At 39.0% G+C, this 22,728-nt stretch overlaps 2 protein-coding genes across 4 annotated transcripts in view; one reads left to right on the forward strand and one right to left on the reverse strand.

The window, feature by feature from the left end:
- The first annotated feature begins 10,332 nt into the window (after nt 1-10,332).
- On the forward strand, nt 10,333-16,007 carry LOC149840606 (uncharacterized). Of its 2 annotated transcripts, XM_090004494.1 has the most exons (10): nt 10,333-10,632; nt 11,382-11,483; nt 12,291-12,432; nt 12,537-12,794; nt 12,865-13,987; nt 14,089-14,318; nt 14,407-14,480; nt 15,241-15,332; nt 15,623-15,719; nt 15,867-16,007. In XM_090004494.1, the coding sequence occupies exons 2-10, from the start codon at nt 11,440-11,442 to the stop codon at nt 15,928-15,930; spliced, it is 2,124 nt and encodes a 707-aa protein (XP_089860620.1). In that variant the 5' UTR covers nt 10,333-10,632; nt 11,382-11,439; the 3' UTR covers nt 15,931-16,007. The 2 variants fall into 2 exon arrangements, with proteins under 2 accessions (XP_089860620.1, XP_089860621.1); XM_090004495.1 differs by lacking the exon at nt 15,867-16,007 and having other exon boundaries at nt 15,555-15,754.
- A 1,717-nt stretch (nt 16,008-17,724) lies between these two features.
- Nucleotides 17,725-22,728, reverse strand: part of LOC149840607 (ubiquitin carboxyl-terminal hydrolase 5-like) — a 114,211-nt gene continuing 109,207 nt past the window's right edge. Inside the window, exons 12-14 of one of the 2 annotated variants that reach the window (XM_090003224.1) lie at nt 18,494-18,767; nt 18,156-18,390; nt 17,725-18,062 (exon numbers count right to left, since the gene is read on the reverse strand). In XM_090003224.1, the coding sequence (XP_089859350.1) occupies nt 18,208-18,390; nt 18,494-18,767 (457 nt within the window). In that variant the 3' untranslated portion in view covers nt 17,725-18,062; nt 18,156-18,207. Of the gene's footprint in view, nt 18,063-18,155; nt 18,391-18,493; nt 18,768-22,728 lie in introns of those variants that run through there. The other variant, XM_090003225.1, reaches the window with a different exon arrangement.

Genomic DNA, 22,728 nt, shown 5'->3' on the forward strand with positions numbered 1-22,728 from the left:
TTGATAACCATTTACGATATATCTGTTGTAACATTGCACAACTTTGGTCGGACCATTTTGTAAATCACATATTCTCTAGTCATTAATACCACCATGGCGGACCTACAAGCTTAAACAATGACTGTAAACACAACCAATTAAGTAACATATTGTTGTTTACAAAGAAAGAATGCATGTCATCGTCCTTACCAACTCTTTCATCTATGCTACAAACTTATTTTCACGTTCTTTTTGTAATTCTGAATCAGTTAGATGTGGAAGTTTTCTTCGCAACTCTAGATCAAATCGTATGCATTTAACAAATAATTATATTACCAAAACATGTACATAGAGAACTAAGTGTAACATATTATGTATACTTACTAGATGTAGGGGTCGATCTCTGAGCAATTAAAAAGGATATAGATTTGTGATGCGTCTTGCTCTCAATCTTTCAAGAGTTTTGATCGACAACTACCAAAGGACTTCCCAAATGGTTTAAATATCGATAGTTTGTTAGTCACAATAACTTGTTCTTCTTCATCATTACGAGGTGGGCAAGTGTAACGTGTTGGAATGTGAGGCTCAAAGTACATATATGAGAAATTTGAAATCTCTTCTAAAGTGTATGCCTCATAAATTGAACCCTCCACTCTTGCTTTATTTTGAACCTTTTTTTTTAGGTCAAACATGCATCTGCTAACAACATACATCTCGTAATACAATAAATTCTTAATAGCATTAGGGAGAAAAATATAAAATAAATTTTACCTTTTAAATGGGTACATCCACCGATATTGCACAGGACTACCAACCCTAAGTTCATATGGCAACTGTATGATCACATGTTTCATAACATTGGAAAATGCTTGAGAAAATATCTTCTCTAGCTGACAAATAGTAGTGATGACAGAATCCTCAAGATTATTTACCTCAACTACTACAACTTCCAATACACACAATGTTCTAAAAAATTGACTCAACTCAGATAATACCCCCCATATAGGTTTGTCTAACAAATCATGAAATTCTAAGGGAATCAACCATTGCATGATAATATGACAATCATGTCTCTTCAACCCATACAATTGGACCACGTCTATCTTCACAACCCGAGCAATGTTAGAGACATATCCATCTAGAAATCTCAACTGTCTTAACCACTGGCATATCTGCTTTACTTGATCTGATCCAAGTACGTACCTTGCCTTTGGTTTCAATAATTTGCCATTATACTCTTGGAGTTCCAATTCTGATCTTTTACATATTACTTTTAAATCCATACGAACCTTCGGATTATCCTTCGTTTTCCCTTTGACATTTATTACCATATTGAACACATTATCAAACACAATTTTCTCCACATTCATTACATCCAGATTATGTCGTATCAATAAGGTCGACTAATATTGTAGTTCTCAAAATATAGATTTTTTTTGTTCAATTATGATCCTTCTGAAATTCAAGGAAGGGCCTCGCACTACGGGCATCCGACAATCCATATGAAAAGTATCACAATCATCTTAAAATCTCTATGGTCGACAACTGTGCAGGTGAACCTTCTATTTCAACTATGCCTGCTCGGAACGTATTCCTTTATCGTCGAAACGCATGATCACTGGGTAGAAATCGATGGTGACAATCAAACCAATATGGCTTCCTTCCATACGTTAATTTAAAAGATTTTGTATCCTCCATGCAGTACGGATATGCCAACCTCCCATGTGTGCTCCAATCAAATAACATATTATATGCAATGAAGTCACTAATTGTTCATAGAATAACAACCTTCATATTAAAGTTTTGTTTTTCGTGGGCATCATACGTGAGAACACCATCATCCCACAATATTTTCAGTTCATCAATCAATGTCCTTAAATATACATCAAGTTTTTGGCTCGGAGAAGTCTGTCCAGGGATCAATAGAGATAAGAAAAGATTTTGATGCTTCATACACAAGCTTGGAGGAAGGTTGTATGGGGTGAAAAATACCGGCCAACACGAGTATGGGGTTGATCTACCCCCAAATGGATTAAATTCATTTGTACATAAACTGAGCCTAACATTTCTCACTTCAATTGCGAAGTTCTGATGAGTACGATCAAAGTGCCTCCCAGCTTCCGCGTCAATAGGATATGTGATCTTGTCTTCATCATGTCGAACTTTATTTGCATGCCATATCATTTGTTTAGCTGTCCTTGAAGACATATACAGTTGTTGCAATCTAAGGGTGAGAGGGAAGTAGCAGAGTAACTTGTATGACACTTCTTTTGACCTCGTGCTACCATTTCTCCTTGTCTTTGGCTTGAACCGAGGATGCCCATATGACAGACATGATCTGTTATTTTCTTGATCTTTGAAATACAACATGCAGTGATTTAGAGAAGCATCTATCTTTTAATACCCCATACCAAGAGAGTTGACCAAAACCTTCTCACGGTAGAGATTTTTTGGCAATTTCTCATCTTTTGACAACATACTCTTCACAATAGAGCATAGACGGTCAAAACATGATTGACTCAAATTATACTGTGACTTCAAATTCAGTACTTGAAGAACTGCAGACAAAATAGTGTGACTCTCGCAACTATTCTATAGTGGCTCATTAACATCTCTAAGTCATAAAATCTACTAGCTGCATCATTTGTTGTTTTTTCCTCTACCTCAGTCGGTACATCACTAGGTCCCATAGCAGAACCCATTTATAGTCCTGCAGTATCAAATATCAAAATCATATATAGATTATCGTGCACCACATCCACTCGTGCATCAAAAATATTCTAAAATTCAATACCGTGAAGCATCCAATTCTGATAACCACTAATAAAACCCTTCCTATATAGGTGATGTCTAACTCCATGAGGTTCTACAAATCGATTATTCTTACACATTGTGCATGGGCATCTGATCCGACCAGTGAGATCCACTGCCCTGACACTTGCCGTTGCAAATTCAATAAAACTGTCAACATCATACATATATTCATGCGACACCTCATTATCAACTATCCTACGGTACATTAACGATTTGCAGTCATTTTGTCCTATAATGTTATGGATATTATCATCACCAGTTAAAAGAGAATCATAATAATGCTATGATGAAAAAAATATCTAATTAATCTATTAATTATTGTTTGGTGATTATTTGTGAGCAATTTTTTTGTTTCAGTTAATGGGTAAATTTTTTTCTCTATACCATAAACATGCTTAACATAAAATGTAATTTCATGAACTATTATGCATGCATTGACAATTCAATATTTTTGTGTTAACACCATCAAATCATATTTATACACATCACAAGGATATTTAGAAATATGAAATCATAATCCATAAAATGATACATTCATTTTAAGCATGTTTTCATGATGCAATTTCACATGGAAGGCATAATCAAATGAAAAATAACTTCATGCAAGCATGGATAGAGACACATTAAACATTGCAATTCATTCAAATCATTCATATCAAAACAATGTCAAACATATATCTGCAACAAACACACTCCAATATCTCGCTAACTTCTACCATGCCTAGCATGGAATCCGAACTCCAAAAATAAGAACACTTTATTTTCACACATTAAAATCATGCTCAACATGATCTCCAAACTCCATCAAAGCAGTCCTAGATATCCACAACTAAGTGAGTATGTGAACAGAAAAGTGTTGCATCCAAGAAATTAAATAACATGAAATGAAACCAGAGAACCAAACATGCATTTAAATGTGGATTTGTATATGGAAACAAAGTCATGCATCAAAGTAGAGATGTCATATTTCAGTTTCCAAGCAGGTAATATAAAATAACTTAGAGTAATATAAAAATAACAACACCCGCATTGAAGTAAACTTCAAGTTTTCAAGGCAAGATTATGAATAGAAACAGGAAGAATGGGAAGCTTCGCCCCCTGTTGGGAAACCAAAGGAGGCAGGGGCTTTACCCCATGCCAGAAAAAACAAAAGGAGCAGGGGGAGCTCTGCCCTCTGCCGAAAGACACACGAAGGCAAAGGGCAAATCCTTCTGCCGAAAGACAAAACCGAAGGCAAGGGGCTCCCCCCTACTGAAAAAAAACAAAAGGAGACAGGGGCGACAGGGCTCGACCCCTGCCCACATGCTGAGAAAAAGAAGGGGAGGCAACAAGGTTTTTGCCCCCACCGACCTACCAACCAGAGGCAGGCAGGGGGGCCCTACCACCCTGCCAACCAAAACACAAGGGCCCCTCGGGAGCCCTTCCCCAAGCCAGACGAAGAAAACGGAGGCAGAGGCCGAGGCCCCTGCCAACAGAAAAGAGAGGGGGCGGCAGGGGATTGGCCCCTGTCAGCCATTCGACCCAACACAGGTGGCAACCCTGCCGCCTGCCGGAGGAAGAAGGTCGAAGAAGAAGAATGAGAAGAAGGCCGGATAAAAAAGGGGGAAGAGGTTACCTGAAGAGAGGAACAAAATGAGAGGCGTGGTGATGCTCGTCGGAGCAACGGTGACGACAGTTGGCAGTCAAATAGGGCTCGAGGTTATGTCGACGGCAACCGGGAGGGTTTGAGGAAGGTGTCGCCAGGGAAAAGAGGTCGTCGGTCGAGAAAGGCTACTGGAAAGCAAGATCAGAGAGGGACGACAACGAGGTGATCGTCGGCGCAGTCGCTGGCAGCTCTAGTCGTCGGTGGCCGCTGGGGAAACGAGAGGAGACACGAAGAGGGGGGGGGGGGTCTCAGGGTCGTCGGGGTGTCTGTCAAACACAGGGAGAAGGAGGTGGTTGGGGTGGTCGCCAGAGAGTGGTAGGTGGCTGGAGCGGTCACCGGAGAGCGATAGGTGGTCGGGGCGAGTAGCATGGGTGAGAGAGAGAGAGCAGAGTTAATTTCGTGCCCTAGATGACCATTTTACATCGAAAATTAGTGACGAATTCATAACGAAACAATTTTTTCGCCAACACTGATGCTACGTAGCGACGGATTTACGACAGAAATATTTTGTCATAAACATTATTGTTAATTAGCGACAAAGCAACGATAGAAAAAAGTAATCGTTAATTCGTCGCTAAGTTGTGACATAGTTTACGATGGATGTAATTCCATCGCTAATTAGCGATGAATTTGGTGACGAAATTGTTCTGTCGCAAATCCCGTAACTAAATCAAATTTTAGGGACAACTCATTTTTTCTCACTAATCCGTCGCAAAATTACGACAGATTATTTTTGTCACAAATTTCTGTCTCTATTTGACATTTTTCTTGTAGTGTGTTTTCACTATCTGTGGTATATGAGATGAACAATAAAACCTAAAACCCTTTGACCTTTGTGGATAACCAATGAAAAATCCACTAGTCATCCTAGGATCAAAGGCTTTTATATGTGGGTTATAGAATTTAACTTAAGCTGGACATCTCCATATGCGCATATCTGATAGAGAAGGTATTCTATCTATCAATAACTCATAAGGAGTCTTCTGAACAACCTTCGTAAGAACCTTATTAAAAATATGCATTGTTGCCCTAAGAGCTTCACTCCATAAGGTCAAAAAAAGGTTTGAGTGATTCAACATCGTTCAAACCATTTCTTTAAGCATACAGTTTCTTCTTTCTGCTACACGGTTTTGGTAGGTACTACCAAGCATGGTATACTGAGATACAATGCCTTCCTCTTTTAAAAACTGCGCTAATGGCCTTTTTTTTGTCTCATCTCAGTGAAACGACCATAATATTTGTCACCTTTATCAGACCTGACAACCTTAATAACTTCATCAGTTTGTTTCTCTACTTTTTTCTTTAAGTCCTTAAAAACTTAAAAAACTTTTGATTTTTTAAATAATAAGTAGAGATACATATACTGTGAGTAATCGTCTATAAAAGTGACAAAATACTTTTCACCCATATAATATGGTAAAAAAATGTCGCAAACATTCGTATGCACTATCTCCAACTTTTTATTGTTGCGTTTGGTACCTTTCTTATATGTATTAGACTCATTAGCCTTTATGCAGTCAATGCATGACTGTATATCCATGAAATCAAGGGATCTAAGGATTCCTTCTTTCATAAGTCTTTAGACTCTCTCTTTCGAGATATGTCCTAACCTTCGATGTCAAAACAAGTAGGATTGATCTTCCTTCATACCACGTTTATTGTCAATCATTGTGTTCTCAACAGAATGAAATTTTTGAATTTGAAATTCGATTTTTAACTGATACAAACCATCACACACATATGTAGAACCTATATTAATAAAAAAAATTATAATAACAAGCTTAAAGTTTTCAAATTTAAAACTAAAACCAAACTTATTAAATTTCAAAATTGAAATCAGGTTCTAACTATAGGATTAAACATAAAATGTATCAATCAAATCCAAAATGAATCCCGATTCCAACACAACTCTGCAGGTCCCAATGTTCTTAACATGTGAACGCATCTTATTTCCTAAGAAGATGTTTATTTCATGCTCTATTGGTTCTTTTTTGTTCAGAGATACCTACAAAGAGTTGGCAATGTGCACCATGGCATCAGAATCAATCCACAAACTATGCAATAAAAATAAATCAAATTGTACTCATGAGAAACGAATGACCTATTACCTTTATTTTCGAGTCATTTCTTATGCGTTAAGCAGTCCACCTTCTTATACCCCTTCTTCATGCAGAAGAAACACTTTATAGAAGAACCTTCTGCCTAAGATTTGACTTTTGCCTGAGAGTTAAAACTCTTACCAAAGGCTTTCTTCTTGTTCTTCCTTTTTAAGAAACTTTTCTTTAGCCCTGGCCTCTGTTTTTCCTTATGAGAGGTCATATGTGCACTTGGCACCCTCTCACCCTTCAGTCTCTCCTCTTCTTTAACACATATAGACAATAGGTCATTAAAAGACCACTCATTATTATGTGTGTTGTAGGAGATTTTGAAGGGTACATATTTAGTAGGCAATAATGTCAAAATCAGATGGACCAAGAAAGAATAAAAAATGTTGAACTTCATGTCATTCAACTAAGATGCAATGTACCTCATTTTCAAAATGTGTTGTCAGATGTAACTGTTGCCAATATATTTCATAGATACCAGTTTGAACATTAATGTACTGGCCTTTGCCTTATTAGAATTGACAAATTGAGCCTCAATAGCTCTAAAAAGTTCTTTCACTGTCCTGAAGTGAGGGATAACGCCTCAAATATTCTTAGCCATTCGAGATTGCAAAAGCAATAGGCTAAGTCTGGTGGAGCACTCCCACTTCTCAAAGGCAACTTTCTGTTCGGTTGTGCTCTGCTCTATAAGAGCGAGAGGTTCGTCAGTTCTAAGGGCCAAGTTAAGGTCTATGTAACTCAGAGTAAACAACACTATTTCTTTTCAATCTAAAAAATTTAATTTGTCTAAAAGGTGAATGTTATTAGAACCGTCGATAAGAAAAAAACTTGATACAACAAGGAATGAAAGAGAAGACTTTATTATTGCTCAGACGAGACTTGTGATAAAAAAGTAAAAGTGAGACCCTTTAGCATTCACCTTTTTTGAGACAAACATAGTTAAACCATTATCGTTCCACTTTGGTGAAAATGACAATACTCATAGTTGCTCCATCTTTTAAATTCACAAAAAATTGACTTGAGTTGGTGAAACTAGCATATTATGTAATAAAACGCAATTCACCACCGTACCTTTGAGTATCAATATGCTTCATGGGTTGGAATACACATCTACTATTACACCCTATGTGAATTTGGAACACAACAATCTACCTTTGGATAGAATCACTGTTTCATAAAGTCACACATAATCATAATAACGAATCTTAATACGATCTAAAGAATCCTTAATCAATACAACTCAGATCACTTTGGCAATTGCATGAATCAGTCAATTAAGATCATTTACCGAAAATATATTCGTATTATGGAACATGCCCATACACACATGTTAATGCGTGTATATTCATGACAAAATATATATTATATCATCAAAATACAAGTTCATGCTTCAACTTATATGCATAAATTAATTTTGGTGATAAAATGTCATGAATTTAATCATAATTCATGCTTAAAAATATTATGTATAACTTAACCAATATAAAACACATGAATTAACATGCATAAGCCATGATTTCTTAACAATCAAATCTTATAAAGCATGAAAAATAATAAAAATAAGCTCATATGGGTAAAACTCAGGGTCCTTAAGCTGAAACCGATCTAAAAATATCTTGAACTAGTTTGAAACAGCTTCTAACCAATCATCTAAGGGTCTGAACTGGTTCTAGACCTAATGAACCAGTGTAAAACATGAACAAAAGTTGATACAACCCTATAACTAAATGAGAAAATCTATCTTTTTATGAATTCATGAAAATAAGGTCTCTACATCTCATAAATGATGAAAAATTGTAAGAAACCGGTCAAAAATGGCTCCCAATTAGTCTCGAAAAGGGCTGTATCGATCACTGATCCGATTCAGGTGTAAATAATGTCTAGTTCCTATTACGGACCCTATCCAATACAATTCGAATCTAGATCTGATTCATAACATAAACTCGAGTCTAACCCGATTCAAACAGGATTCAGGTTTGACCGGGTCTAAACAGGTTTGGATCAGACCCGATCCGAACGGGACCCGATCCAAACAGTATCCGGGACAGGCCCAGTCCAAACAAGACTCTAGCTCTCCAAATCCAAACATGGGTCAGGACCGACCCGACATACCAGTAGACCTGATCCACCCAGAATGGGTCTGGATCGGGTCCAACACCGGGTTAGAATACTCGATCCGGGTAACCAAAATAAAAATGAAAGGGTGCATTCAGTTTCTCAAAAAACAAAGGGGCAAACCCTTCGCCTTTCAGAGAAGCCACTAAATCACCAGTGAAAACAATGATGCCCGGCAACCGAAGCCATCGTCAACTCCCCGACGACGATCCATGGCCGGAACCCCTCTAAAAGAAACCCATCCAACGAGGATTTTGGGGTTCCGGCCAGCTCGATGGTCCATCGATGATGGTGTTGTCAGCGAATTGGGGACGACATGCAAAAGAGGTCCCCCTGAGATTTTCGGTGACTGCAGTCGAATAGCCGACCAGAGTAGAGATTGAAAGAGGGCAAATAACCCTTCTGCATCCCGTGACAGGGGACATCACTGGTGATGTTGTCGGTGAGGCATCAAGCCCCAGCGACAAGCAGCACCTGCTCCCCGACGATGGCAACACCATGATGGATGGCCATCGATTAGGGCATATTCCCTTTTGGCCTCCCAATTGCAGAGTATGTCATCGGCGAGGCTGCTGGTGACTCGGTGAAAGTCACCACCAGCGAGGGCATAACGCAGCCAACAACGCCTGCGAGACTGCTAGCTTTTTTTCCCTCCCTCCCCCTTTAACTCCCCGACGGGGACGTATCGGCGGGTAATTGGCAAAAACCCTCTATTTTTTTTATTTTTTATTTTTAAACTGAAACCCTTCGGTTTCTCAGAAAAATCAAAGAGTATCACCTACGGTTTCTGCTAGCATCGCTGCCGGTCAACGGTAGCAGAACGGGTATACGCACATGCTGGCCCCCATTTTGCTACCTATCATCTATGTCAGCAGTGACCGCTACTGTCGATGGCACGAAAAGGCGATAGTACACTCGAGTTTGTGTTAGCAGGCTTGAGTTAAACGCTCTCGATGCACCCACATGCCCAGCAGAATGCGTGTTGTGTGGTTCCATAACCCAATATTGGCGTATTCTCAAAATCAAAACCGAAATGTAAATATGTATTAGTAGATGCCATAGATGTGACGTGCGGGTGCTGGTCGTTCTCCTCAACCTATCGATGCCTATGATGAGCCTAGGTCTTAGGTCAATGGTGAGCAAGACCATGAACCCAATGAAAATTATTGGAATGTGAGCAATAGGGTGGATGCTCTCATCATACAGCCCCAACCTCTTCATTTATAGTGGGAGATAGGGGTTGTTACATGAACGTGGTCTCTCCGCATTCATGTAACCTCCACCCCCACTAACCCCTATTAACTTCCCACTGACTGTGTCAAACCGGGTTATTTTGTGGGTTGAACTTAGACCCAAAATGTCCAACATCAAGCTTCATTGTGTGCCAAACCAAGAGAAACTGAGTCCAGCCGAGCCGAGCGGCAAGCTCAATTCATATTGAAGATCCCAAAACCATTCACCAACTATCAGGTGAACCTACCAGCCCACCGTTTCCATTGCTGGGAGCCCGTGTTTGGATCTACATCTACTATGCTGCTAACCGGTTCTGCCCCGACCCACAGACCCAGACCTGTTACTAAATACTACCCCAAACAAAGGGGTATTAACGTCATTTTGTTACTCTGTTAAAACGAAGGCGGTAAAGATGGGAAGCCTTTTAAATGACGCCAGAGCCTGAGAGTCTCATGGAAGTCTCTCTCTCTCTCGCTCGCTCTGCAAATCCGATTAGTACGCGGAAGGGATAAGGGAAAACCCTAACTTTTCGGTGATTCAAGGGACAGATAGGAAGAAGAACGGAGGGGGAAAGGGCGGTGGATCTTCGCCGGGACGTTCGTTGAGGCGCCGTTCGGGAGAGATCGAAATCTTGCTATTTTTTTTTGGCCTTTAACCCGATTTAGGGCTTCGAATTGGCTGGTAAGAATCCTCGTTCGCTCCTGAATCCGGGGGATTTTGTCTCTTGAGGGGAATTTTTAGGTAAGTTTCCTATTTTTTCGTTTTCTTTTTATTCGTTTTTTGGCTTTTCTTTTTCGGCCGATGAGATCGTTTGGTTTAATTTGGCGTTTCGCTGGCTTGATTTCTGGTTGGAGTTTTATTCTTTTCATTTTGATGGAGTTTTTTGGGAGCTAGAGTCGAGAATAAGGTCAGATTGTAGGTTTTTTGGTCTTAAAATCTGTTTTTTATGTTTGTTCTCGTTTTATCGGTTTTGTATCCGTCGGTTTTTCTGAGAATTTGGTTTTCTCGTCTTTTTTTTTATCAAATTGTTATGCATTCGTGTGTCGTGTCCTTTTGCGGTGTTTTTTTGGGCAATAGTTTGGAATTTTTGGAATTGAAGTTCGTTTTCGTAATCGTGTTGGGATTTTTCTTTCCGGTTTTGTTATTTATGATCGTTGCGGAGTTGGATTGAAAGGTTCTCGTATTAGGAAATTAGGTGGAATAGTTGGATATTTTATGTAATTTTTGTGAATTTTCTTTGTCTTTCTCCCTTTTGTCTTGTCAAATTCTGATTTTTATCGGCGAGAAATAAGGAATTCGTGCGCCTCTAGTTCTCGATTTATTAGTGCAATGAAGTGTAGGATCGTTGTGATCAGCAGAGGTTTAATTTTCTTCTTCCGCGCTCCTTGTTTCGCTTTCTACCTTCTATTCTGTACTTCTTGTTGTTTTTTTTGTGAACTTTTTGAATCGTGAAGTGTTATCTGAGAATAATTAAAGTTCATATATTTCAGATTATATGGTCTCACCGTTGGAGTCACATTGTTAGAAGATGATGGTGAGTGGTAAAGGATGCAGAATCGTGAAATCTTTCCATTAACATCATTACAGATCGGGTAATTAATTAGTCTTATTGTGAAATAGTTCTAACTTTGCTGCTGTGACATTTTTGACAATTAGACGCTATTTTAGTTTGTAGCCCCTGATTTACATGTAATTCGTATTGGGATCTTTTAGATTTTGACTAAGACTGTTGATACCAGATGACCATTATGTTGATGTTTTCATAGTTTCTGTTATTTTGTGATGTTTTTCCCATATGTCATAATAGTTGAAAGTATGTTGATAACTGTGGAGACTCTATGCGCAACCGTATTTTTCATTGCATCCGTTCCTGATGTTGAAACTGCAAACAGAACCTGGCATATTTCTTGTGGAAGTTAACCAACCCACGGTTGACTTGCGTGATATTTTATATCCAGTTGAACTGTTGAACTTATGGTAGTATGCATGTTTGATAATGTGTGGTGGTGTACTGTACATCATTTCTTGGTTCCTTATTTGTATTCTTTTTAGAGAGAGAAAAAAGGGAATCATGTAGCTTGTATTGTTGCTACAAATTTTACTTTTGAGAGGTCTCTCTCTCTCTCTTTTTTTGTGGGGGGTCGGGGGGGGGGGATATGCGCTTATCTATCATCCATCCTTTCTGTTTATTTCCTTCTCGTTGTGTGTGTGTGTGTGTGTGTGTGTGTGTGTGTGTGTGTGTGTGTGTGTGTGTGTGTGCACTGTCCATCTTTTCATGTATTATAGCACATCCATCTATATTTTTTTTCCTCTTTGTGTGTTTGTGCATTCATGTGTTTTGTGTTTCCATCTTTTCCAGTATTCAAACATGTCACCCTTTCTCATTTTCTCCATTGCAGGGATATACAATCTTATCTTTCTAGAACCTTCTTATACTTTCCCACTGAGAGCGATAAACTTTTTATCTTGGTTGACAACCGTCCATGGTTGACGACTAGACTATCAAAACCAAAACATGTGTGGCAATATTTGGTTGCTAAGGTCTGATATTTTTAAATCTCTCTATTTCTTGTGCTTCTTTTATCTTTTGTCATGGTCAGAAACATGAACTGTCTTATTTATCTTTTCTCATTTGCTATGTACAGTACCGGGAATCTCCTTTTGCCAATACTAGGGCAAGGCATAACAGCAATCTGGAATCAAGAAGCAACAGTAGTCCTGAACTTATTAATGTGGTTGAACTGAAGAAGCCATACAGATGGTCCCCTGTCATTGATGCAGCAAAATGGCGCAAGGCATCCTTGTTCCCTCAGATGGAACTATGTCAAACTTTGCATGGATTTATTGTATTTGAAGTGGCATGGAAGGATGTCTGTGGTATTAATTACCTGAATGAGCTTCAGGTATATGTTGTGCAAGATGATTGGTGTTTTCAGGGTTAACTTTATGCTAATAAATTTCTCTTTCATGCAGACGGACACAAATCTTGCTTTTGAAGTAAAATGCATGAAAAAATGGGAATTCCAAACAGTCGAACAAGCATCTTCTTGCATCTCTTCATGGTTCTCAGGAACTGACTCGGAGACTAGCTCATTTGCTTTTAATCTAGAGCTGCTATCCAATCAATCTGCTTGTCTTGGCTGCCATTCTGTAGGGCCCTGTCAAGGTTCATTATTTCATGTCAGACCATCATCAGGATCTCTCAGAGAGGATGTTGGTCTTGATTTCTGTGAACACCTTATGGCGACAACTAAATCTGCTAATGGAGGACAAATACTTAATGAGAAACTTTGCTACCGAAATCATACATTGGTCAAGCGGAACAGTTGTGGATGCATGGCAGACCACCTCACTCAAGATTCTAGGGTGAACTTGGACATTGATTCAGTCCAAAAACCTGTTGGAACTAGCAACCAATGTGGCATAGACTCTATAAAATCAGATGTAGGTTTTGATGCAACTCTTTATGGGAATTCTTTACTCCAATTTAGATTCACTGACCATGACCTTCCGTTAAAGCTGAATCAGATAATTACTCCAAATCTGAGGCTTCTTACTTTGCTAGAGCTGGGGCTTCCTGCTTGGGTTATTTTCTTTCAGTCCTACCCAGTGTTCCGCAAATTTTACCGCCCATGGATGAAGCCTTTAGTGAGGACTATTTATGTTCTGATGTCTCTCGTGACCGTCCTCATTGCATCCTATGATCTGTACAAGAATGTTCCTGTTTTCAGGGCAACTGCAGCTCTGTTATTTAAGCCACTTTTTGACTGGATAGAATCCTGGGACATGATTTCAAGGATCAAGTATGTTGCTACAATGCTTTTCTTGCATCATCTTGGTAAAGCTATCGAGCGGTTTTTATCAACAGTGAATTCTGTGAGACCATTTGTGTCAGCATTAACAAAGCCTTTTATGGAACCGCTTCTTGAGGCTGTAGATTTCCTCTTCCCTGTTTGGAGTACCATTGTTGAGACATTAGAGGATACATTTTCTTCTGCTTTGATGGTTCTGGAGGCAATATATGTCACAGTATCCGATATGGTAGAGTTTTTACTCTGGCCGATCGAGTCTCTTCTTTCCATGATTTGGACCATCGGTATGCCTTGAATTTTGGTTCCTCTCTTGTTGTTTGAAAACTTGTGTTTCTGATATATTTGTTGTATATATTGATCTTAACATGGTTGTTTATCCCTGCAGCAACTTCTTTTATATATCCTTTGTTCTGCTCATTGTGGGAGGTCTTAATGACACCCATCCGTCTGCTTCTTGCATTGGTAAATTATACAGTGTTGCTATTCGCCAACCTTCTCCAATTTCTTGTAGATATCGCTTCATTTGCTGCCAGAACTTCATCTGTATCACAGACAAAGGCAGCCTCGTATGAGGTCTCGATTTTGCAGTCTCTTTGGGATGTCCTTTACTCACAGGTTGTCAATTTTTTTTGTTTATTCGTTTTCTCAGTCCTTGGATGACATTTTACAGCAAATTAAAGTTAGATGTGTTTACCATCTACAGATCTTCCGTGCTGTTCGGAGTATATTAAATGGTCTTGTTGCATTTTTCGCATCTTGTAATCGCCACAGGCTAAGGTATGCATGATCTTGTCCTTCACAAGTGTTAAATAGAGTTCAAATGTGCATCATGACCAAAATTGGAAATTATCATGTTAGCATTCTCATGTTTGGAGGCAACATACTTCTCTTCCTACTTTAGTCATCTGAAATTGAGTTCCAGTATCCCCAGCAACTGCTTCGCCAGCCCCCTCATTTGTTGCTTAATTCATCAACGAACATGAGTTGGTTAGCATTAGGGCAGATATTGATTTCTGGCTAGTATCCTGTAGTGTTCGTTTTAAATATTAGTTCAAGCAGCTGATTTAGTGTTCTTATTTAGAGCCCAAGTTAAGAGAACACTAGGCATGCAAATATGTGAAGAAAAGTTGCAGAAGATGGAACTTTTTCATAGTTAAACACTTCAGATGTGTCTATAGGTTGCCAATTATCATGAGAAATGATAGGCTGGTGTTTCTCCTTAGAATCTCCTCACTTCCCATGTGAAATGATAGCTTGATATTTCTGCAATTTGACGTATTCTATACTTTCAGTTTCTCTGCTAATTTTAGAGGAAAATTACTTGAAAAATATGCGAGGTTATACCAGTGAGATTTTTGTTACCAGGGATAACTATGTGAAGGGTTCCATTATCAACCATCTTGTTGTATATGGGATTGAGTTAGTTGAGATGATCATGCGTTGGACACAGTTCTTGTTCTCATTTACTGTTTTAGTGATAACACTGCTTGTTGCAACAACAGATTACATGCTTACATTTGCTTGTTTCTCTCTGCAGTATCTACAACCATATGCAAAGGTTTGTCCTTCAGCTTTCAAGGATGCTCCAATTGGATCCATACACTTGTCAACATCAGGAAATGACATGTGGTATGCCTTTCTCTTTCCCTTTTGGTAATTGTTTTTTTCTTTTCTTTAAAACAAGATGGGATATGTTGAAATGAGTTTGAAGAGACAAACTGCATTGTAATTTTTTTATTCAATTTGTTTCTTGAGTAGCGTTGTGTTAGTCAACTTGCTCGGAGTCATTATGACTCTAGCAGGCATCAACATATACAAGCTTAATAGCTGGAACTTGGCCTGATTTTTTAGGATGGTGTCATGGAGAAGACCAAGCTTGCAAATTAGAATGACGACTGGAAGTTTTTCTTTAAGTGAAGAGTTGTGTTCGAGTTGCTGCCTGATGCGTGGTCATTTACGTTACCAAAGAGACGAGCCATGTCCTGCTGGAGGTGGCAGGTTGTACGCGGATTACAGGTTCAAATCTTGCAAAATCTTGAGGGCCGAGCATCCTGCAAGTCTGCTTCCCAGTCTTAGATGCAGAAAGAATTGTATAGTCTTCCTCTTGTTCAAAATTTCCTCCCCCAAATGTTTCTTATTCTTTGATTTGTAATGCATGTGCAGTCGATTTAGAAGAGGAACAAAGATGATCCATGCTGCTTGTAAAATCTTGTGTAAGGTAAATTAAAGATCTGTCTAAACCATGACAAAAAGGATAAGTGTAAAATTGGATAGTTGTCAAATGTTGCATTTTTTAAGACAAAAGATACGGCTGACCACATCTCTCTCTCTCTCTCTCTCTCTCTCTCTCTCTCTCTCTCTCTCTCTCTCTCTTTGTGGCATCCCTGGTTCTCATTTAAAGACATCACCCTTCTCTTCCAATAAGCAACAGGTCTCATGGAACCGCTCAAGGGGTGTATATATATATGTATACCAGTCCCAGACAGTCATTTTTTAAACCGAGAAATAATTTCAAAGGACAGTTTTGGTGGCTTGCTTATTCTGAATATACAGTTACATTTTTTTGTGTTTTTGGAGCAATCAAAACCAGTAGCACATATTGCACTAAAGCTTGATCAAATAAAATGTATGTTTTTTATTAAATTAATTCTATCTAAATCATGTTTTTTTTATAGTCAAGGCATAAACCGCCATCATCGACATTCGGTTTGTAAAACTCTTGGGATCCCCCTATCTACTGGAGAGTACACCTGACTTCGACCTTGCAACAAGGGACCACACCTGTCGGTTTCGAACTTGTGAAAGTCCAATCAACTTGGTGACATTCAGATGTGTATTTTAAAGAGGTAAAAAAAATCAATGGTTGATGTTATACTAAAATTTGATGACAGAATATTTGCATTTTTTACATCAAACTAATTTGAAAGAAAGATTTTTCTTAGCAAATAAGCAATGATAAATACATCCAACGGTTCCTACTTGAAAATAAGATCTTTAGAATGTCCTAACGGAACCTAACAAAAAGGGGTAGGACCATTTCCCTTGTCATATATCAGAGCACGAATCTAATGACCTAGAAATCATAGGTTCTAAGTTTAATTGCTCAATATGAGCAGATTTATGTGTTAAGCATGGTTTGTTTGCTCAGGATTGAACCTTCAATTGTGTTAAATTTTTTTTTTGTAAACTGTTAGTAGATTGTCAACCGTTGATTTTTTAAGCCCTTAAAAAACCTTACATATCACAATCACATTATTCAAAACTCATATTCTACTGAACAAACCTTGTAGATCACATTCATAAGATCCTATATGCCAAAAAAAATCTAAAAAAATGAAAAAAGAAATTGATTTATACTCAATAATTCTGTGCCTTCAATAGCACCAAATATTAACCCATATATATAATTTGGAAGAAGATGAAGCTTTTATGATCAAAGCAAGCAAAGACTTTCTTCCCTCAAGTGTGTTTTACGTGCATATACTGGAGGGTTTTTTTCTGTTCAAATATGCTGGAGGGCTTGCCGGAAACCATGGCACATTTTATATCTGTCTGGATCACAGCATTAATGCCCATTCTTCTCCTCTGTCCGGCCACTACACAGTGCTCCACGCGGTTTCAGTGGAGGGCAGAATATATAGCCTGGTTAAAGGCCTGGACCCTTGGGCCTGATAGGTCCAACTGAATTTTCCCACCTACCCAGTGCCCACCTCGTAGTTTCAGTTCCGACACCCACAATGACCTCGGCAGGTTTTCATCCAAAGGGGTTAGCGTAGTTGGAGCGGGCCTTGCTGTCAAACAGGCAGTCAGGGTTTGATTCCTGTGGCGTTACCTCCTTCCCTAATCCGACGCCCAGCATAGGCCTTGGGGGCACGGGTCCTAGCCCCAGAGTTTTACACCACAGGGACAGCAACTATGTCTCTGCACCCTGGTATGATTTCTTCATGATGAGAAAAGACATTCATTATAAACAGCTCCCATGTCGTTTCACCAATGCGACATTCAACACCATAACAAATAACAGAGGCCAGATAAGTTTTCCATATAAATAATTTGAGGTCTTTACAGTATGTGATAAACCATCAGAGAATAACGTAACGAGCACCCTCTTCTTTTTTCTGCTAATCTACAAGATAGAGATACATCACATAAGCTACAAAGAATAGTGGAAAAATTGAACCCTCACCATGCTTTTAAAGATCCACAATCCTTCAGAAGGCACATGAACACACTGCCGCACATGACGACTTAATCCCGCCTTGGCAATTGGCATGTGCACCCTCTGGTATGCATCAGCTAAACAACATATGCATCCATGTGCCAAGCATGATCAACAGGCATGCACTCTTGCTGATCGTTCTGCATGGAACAGCAAGCTTATAATCACAACGGATGTCAGAACAGCAGAATAATAATGCTTTTCACAGCCAGAAAGATGCAGCAGGTAGATACCGGATTAACTTTTTCTTTCCCTTTTAAGGCTTCTCGGTCATTCTGCATTGCCTTAATTCTTGCAAGAAAAGTTCTCCTGCCCGGCGCAAGACTGGTCTCCATTACTGGTATACCTGGCTTCTCCCTTCACTCTTCTGTAGAAAAGCACATAAGCAGCAGCCGACTTCATCTCTTCCTCAGTTATCGAAGAAATATGACTGTCATCAAAGTTATACCACCTGTTTTCATCAAGAAGCTTCACAATGAAAGGCCAAACAAAACATAAACATTCGAATCAGTAGAGTACTTTTTGTTAAACCAAGCTATTAGCATGCTGAGAATTGATTTTGAACAATCACCTTAATGTGTGCAGTATAATGACCACTTCCCATGCCACCGTAGTGATTGCTCAATGCATAGAGCTCGTAAAGCTCGCGGCGACCACTGTTCTTGTTAGCTACGTAGTTTGTCAAGTCGAGGTTATGAATCGGGAAGTTTACAAAGTTTTCCAATTTATGCTTCACCGATCTGCTATAAGAGAACCTCTTCAAATGAATCACTAGCACTTCAGGAAGTCTCCATAGATCCAGTTTTTTGCTTGCCTGCCTCCTTTCCTTGCACTGCGGACAGTACCTTCATGAGAAAAGAAAGACTTTCGGCATGATAAACCAATTCAAATCTCTCAGAACATAGTATGTTGAAGCATGTCGGGGCATGTTCTCACTTCCAGCTTGCATGCCAAAAAAAAACACATGTAGTTATTATTTCTAGTCAACTATACAAGATTCTAATTTTCATTCATTGTTTCACATAAAGAACTTGTTATTTAACCATTTACAAAGCCTTCTCAGAAGACATCATTTTAAAACCTAAAATGTCTTACGTAGTGTGCAGTAAGAGTAGACGGCAGGGTGAAATACTGGTAACATAGCTTTCTACATGAGAATGAGAACAGGAAATGTGATGAAGGCAAGTCGGACAAAGTTTGAAATTTTATGGCCAATGGACAATGGACAAACTATGTCATGATAGAAAAACCAAAAAAGGTTGAATACAGAGGTGACTGTATGGTGTGAAGCTCTGTACACACACACAAGCATAGCTATGCATGTGACACGTGTGTGCGTGTAGTAATAATATATTTGGTACTATTTACAGTAACACACTATCTAGTAGACTGCATAATTTATAGATCAACCACTAAAGATGTGATCTGCACAGTTTATTGAGTGAACAATATGCACTAAATTAGGAAGTTTTGATGTCTGGACAAGTTCTAAAGAAATCTAAAAAACAACTGTCTTTTGCAATAAGTCTTTTTTCGAGAGAGTCTTTTGCAATAAGTCAAACTTCTTTTTTTGCGAAAGTGTGCCAAAAACATGTTTTCCAGCAAACAAGCAACGATAGGCATATTTATAAGGTTAAAACAAGTAAAACACAACTGCAAACCTGACTTTTTGCTAGAAAGTATGTTTTCACTGTGTGTGTGTGTGCGCGCATGCGTATGTGTGTGTGTGATTAAGGGGCTCACATTAAAAAACAAGGAAAGTCCAACATCAAGAAAAATTAAGCATTCACCTTTCTCTGGCATCCATCTCCTCTATACTTTTTAAGAACGGAAGAGGGGCAGCTGTGGGACAAAAAAGGGTTCTTCACAATCTTTTTTAAAATGCCGCATTGGCTGTATTGGAAGTCCAGTTATTTTGGGATTTGTTGGTGTTTTCGGTATTTTAGGGGTGTAACGCTGGTGGCAGGTGTAAAAGGAGGGAAAAGTTTGGTTGTTTGTAAAGGTTGAGATTGCTAAGAATATAAGGGATCCAAATGGATCCAGATCCAAATCCAAATACACATGTAGAAGTCATGTATTCAGCTCCTCAGCAAGAGGGGTAAAATCATAATATTCCCTATATATATATATATATATATATATATATATATATATATATATATATATATATATATATATTCAGTAAAGGAGACGTCACCCTAGTTTTGATAGAGTCGACTATTGTAGTGCCGTAGCTTTTTCTATTATTCTTCCTCTTGTTTGTTTTTTGTGCAGAAAACTTCTTCCAACGGTTTCTCACATGGTATCAGAGCTTCGAAGAGGTAAGCTCCGTTAAGCATTGGCTCAAAAAAGAAACTCCTCTCAAAAACCTTGTTCTTTCACCTCTATCGTTCTTTCTATCCCTCTATTGCTAGATTCAAAAAATTGCATCACGTCAAAACTAATAAAGTTTAAAACAAAGGAAAGGGATTAAATCTGTTTGGATCCCTTTTCTTGGAGTCAGATCTGATAAAAAAAAATGTGGTCTTCCATCTCATAATCGAATTTTGTTGATCTCGTCAGTCTCAAAAAATAATTTTGTTGCGTGATCGTTTTCTCTTAATCACGCCGGCCTTCAAAAAAAATAACAAATCTTTTCATGATCAATGCTTGATCACGTCAGCCCCTAAAACAAAATTTTGTTTCGTGATCGATTTCTATAGATCACATCAAGCCTAATTTTTTTTAGATAACGTTAGGTCCAATCTGACATGTTCCCTGGGCATCTCTGATTCTTGACTTTGTTTTTCTGTTGTTCTTGCAAAAAAAGGACAGTCTAATTTTGATAGGGAATCCAGGATCAGTCTTTTGTAACCTTCATTAAGGCTACCCTTTCTAGCGAAGTTTTGCTTCATATTTCGTCAGCAGTTCCGGCGAAAGAGTTGTGGAACGTTCTTCATAAGTGCTATGAGGAAATTTCAACTCCAAAGGCTTTTCAGTTAAAAGCAGAGTTTGCATATCTACAAAGGGGTGATTCCAACCATGTTGAATATCTCAACAAGATTAAGATTCTTGTAGATCAGCTTGCTGCCATAGGATCACCACTGTCTGATGAGTATATCTGCACCAAAACAGTCACAGGCCTTGGATCAGAATACAACATGTTCATCACTGTTTATACAAGTATTGTGCCACATCCACCGTTTGATAAACTAAGAATCATGTTGTTGGAGCATAAAGCCATGTTCAATATATAGCCAGCATTCTCAAAGGATGAAGTGCCTCAAGAGGTTATGACTGCAGCCCAAAACTTTAGCTCCTCTCGAGGAAGAGGGTCGTAGATGTAATTCGGGTGGACGTGGAATAGGTATCATTTCTACCCCTTCTTCTCCTTCCAATCAAGCAAACATAATATGTCAGATGTGCGGGAAGAAATGTCACACCTGCTCCAATTGTTATTGGCGGTTGTTCCGAAGTACCAACCACCTACCGTGCTTATCCTAGCTCATTTTTGGGCACTTGCAGCAACAACACTTTCGGATTCTCCCTTGGTTGGTTTTACTCCACGGCCTCCAACGAATTTTATGCAAGCCCCATCTACTTTCTCTCCTCCTTCAGTTGTGAGTTAACAGGAGCACGAAACAATGTTCAATATATCGCTAGCATCCTCAAAGGATGAAGTGCCTCATGAGGTTATGATTACAGTCCAAAACTTTAGCTCCTCTCAAGGAAGAAGACGTGGTCGTGGATGTAATTCTGGTGGACGTGGAACATGTATCCTGCTTACCCCTTCTTATCCTTCCAATCAAGCAAACATAATATGTTAGATGTGCGGGAAGAAATGTCACACCTGCTCCAATTGTTATTTGGAGTATGTTCCGACATACCAACCACCTATCGTACCTATCCTATCTCGTTTTTGGGCACTTGCAACCACAACACCTTCAGGTTCTCCCTTGGCTGGTTTTACACCACGGTCTTCAACAAATTTTATGCAGGCCCCATCTACTTTCTCTCCTCCAGTTGTGAGTTCACAGGAGCATGAAGCCATGTTCAATATATCGCCAGCATCCTCGAAATATGAAGTGTCTCATGAGGTTAAGATTGCAGTCCAAAACTTTAGCTCCTCTCGAGGAAGAGGACGTGGTTGTGGACGTAATTCTGGTGGATGTAGAATAGGTATCCTTCCAACCCCTTCTTCTCCTTCCAGTCAATATGTCAGATGTACGGGAAGATAGATCACACCTGCAACAATTGTTATTGGCAGTATGTTCCGACGTATCGACCACCTACCATGCCTATCCTAGCTCATTTTCGGGCACTTGCAGCTACAACACCTTCAGGTTCTCCCTTGACTGGTTTTATTCCACGATCTCAAGTGAATTTTATGCATGCCCCATCTACTTTTTCAACTCCTCTCATTCAGTTGTGAGCTCATGGGATCTAGATGCTCTTAATGCGAGTTTTGGATAGCTTAATACTTACCAGAATCCGGCTGGAAATCAGTGGGCTGCACACATGCACTCATTGCCAGGTCATGCTCTGACATTTTCTTCCCCAAGTTGGTATATAGATTTGGGGGCAGCGCATCATGTCAAAGGAGATTCAGGTATTCTCTCTCACATAAAACCTTAACGTGGTAATGGAAGTGTGATTATAGGAGATGGTAAACACCATCACATCACTTACATAGGCACCGCCATTGTTCCTACCAGTAAAGACCTTCTTTCCTTGTCGAATACTTTACTTGTTCCAAATATACCAAAAACAAAATATTTTTGTTTCACAACTTTGTTGTGATACTAATTCATGTGTCTACTTTTCTCC

Source organism: Nuphar pumila, chromosome 4, assembly GCF_984573655.1.
Source record: "Nuphar pumila chromosome 4, dmNupPumi1.hap1.1, whole genome shotgun sequence".
NCBI classification, from domain to species: domain Eukaryota; kingdom Viridiplantae; phylum Streptophyta; class Magnoliopsida; order Nymphaeales; family Nymphaeaceae; genus Nuphar; species Nuphar pumila.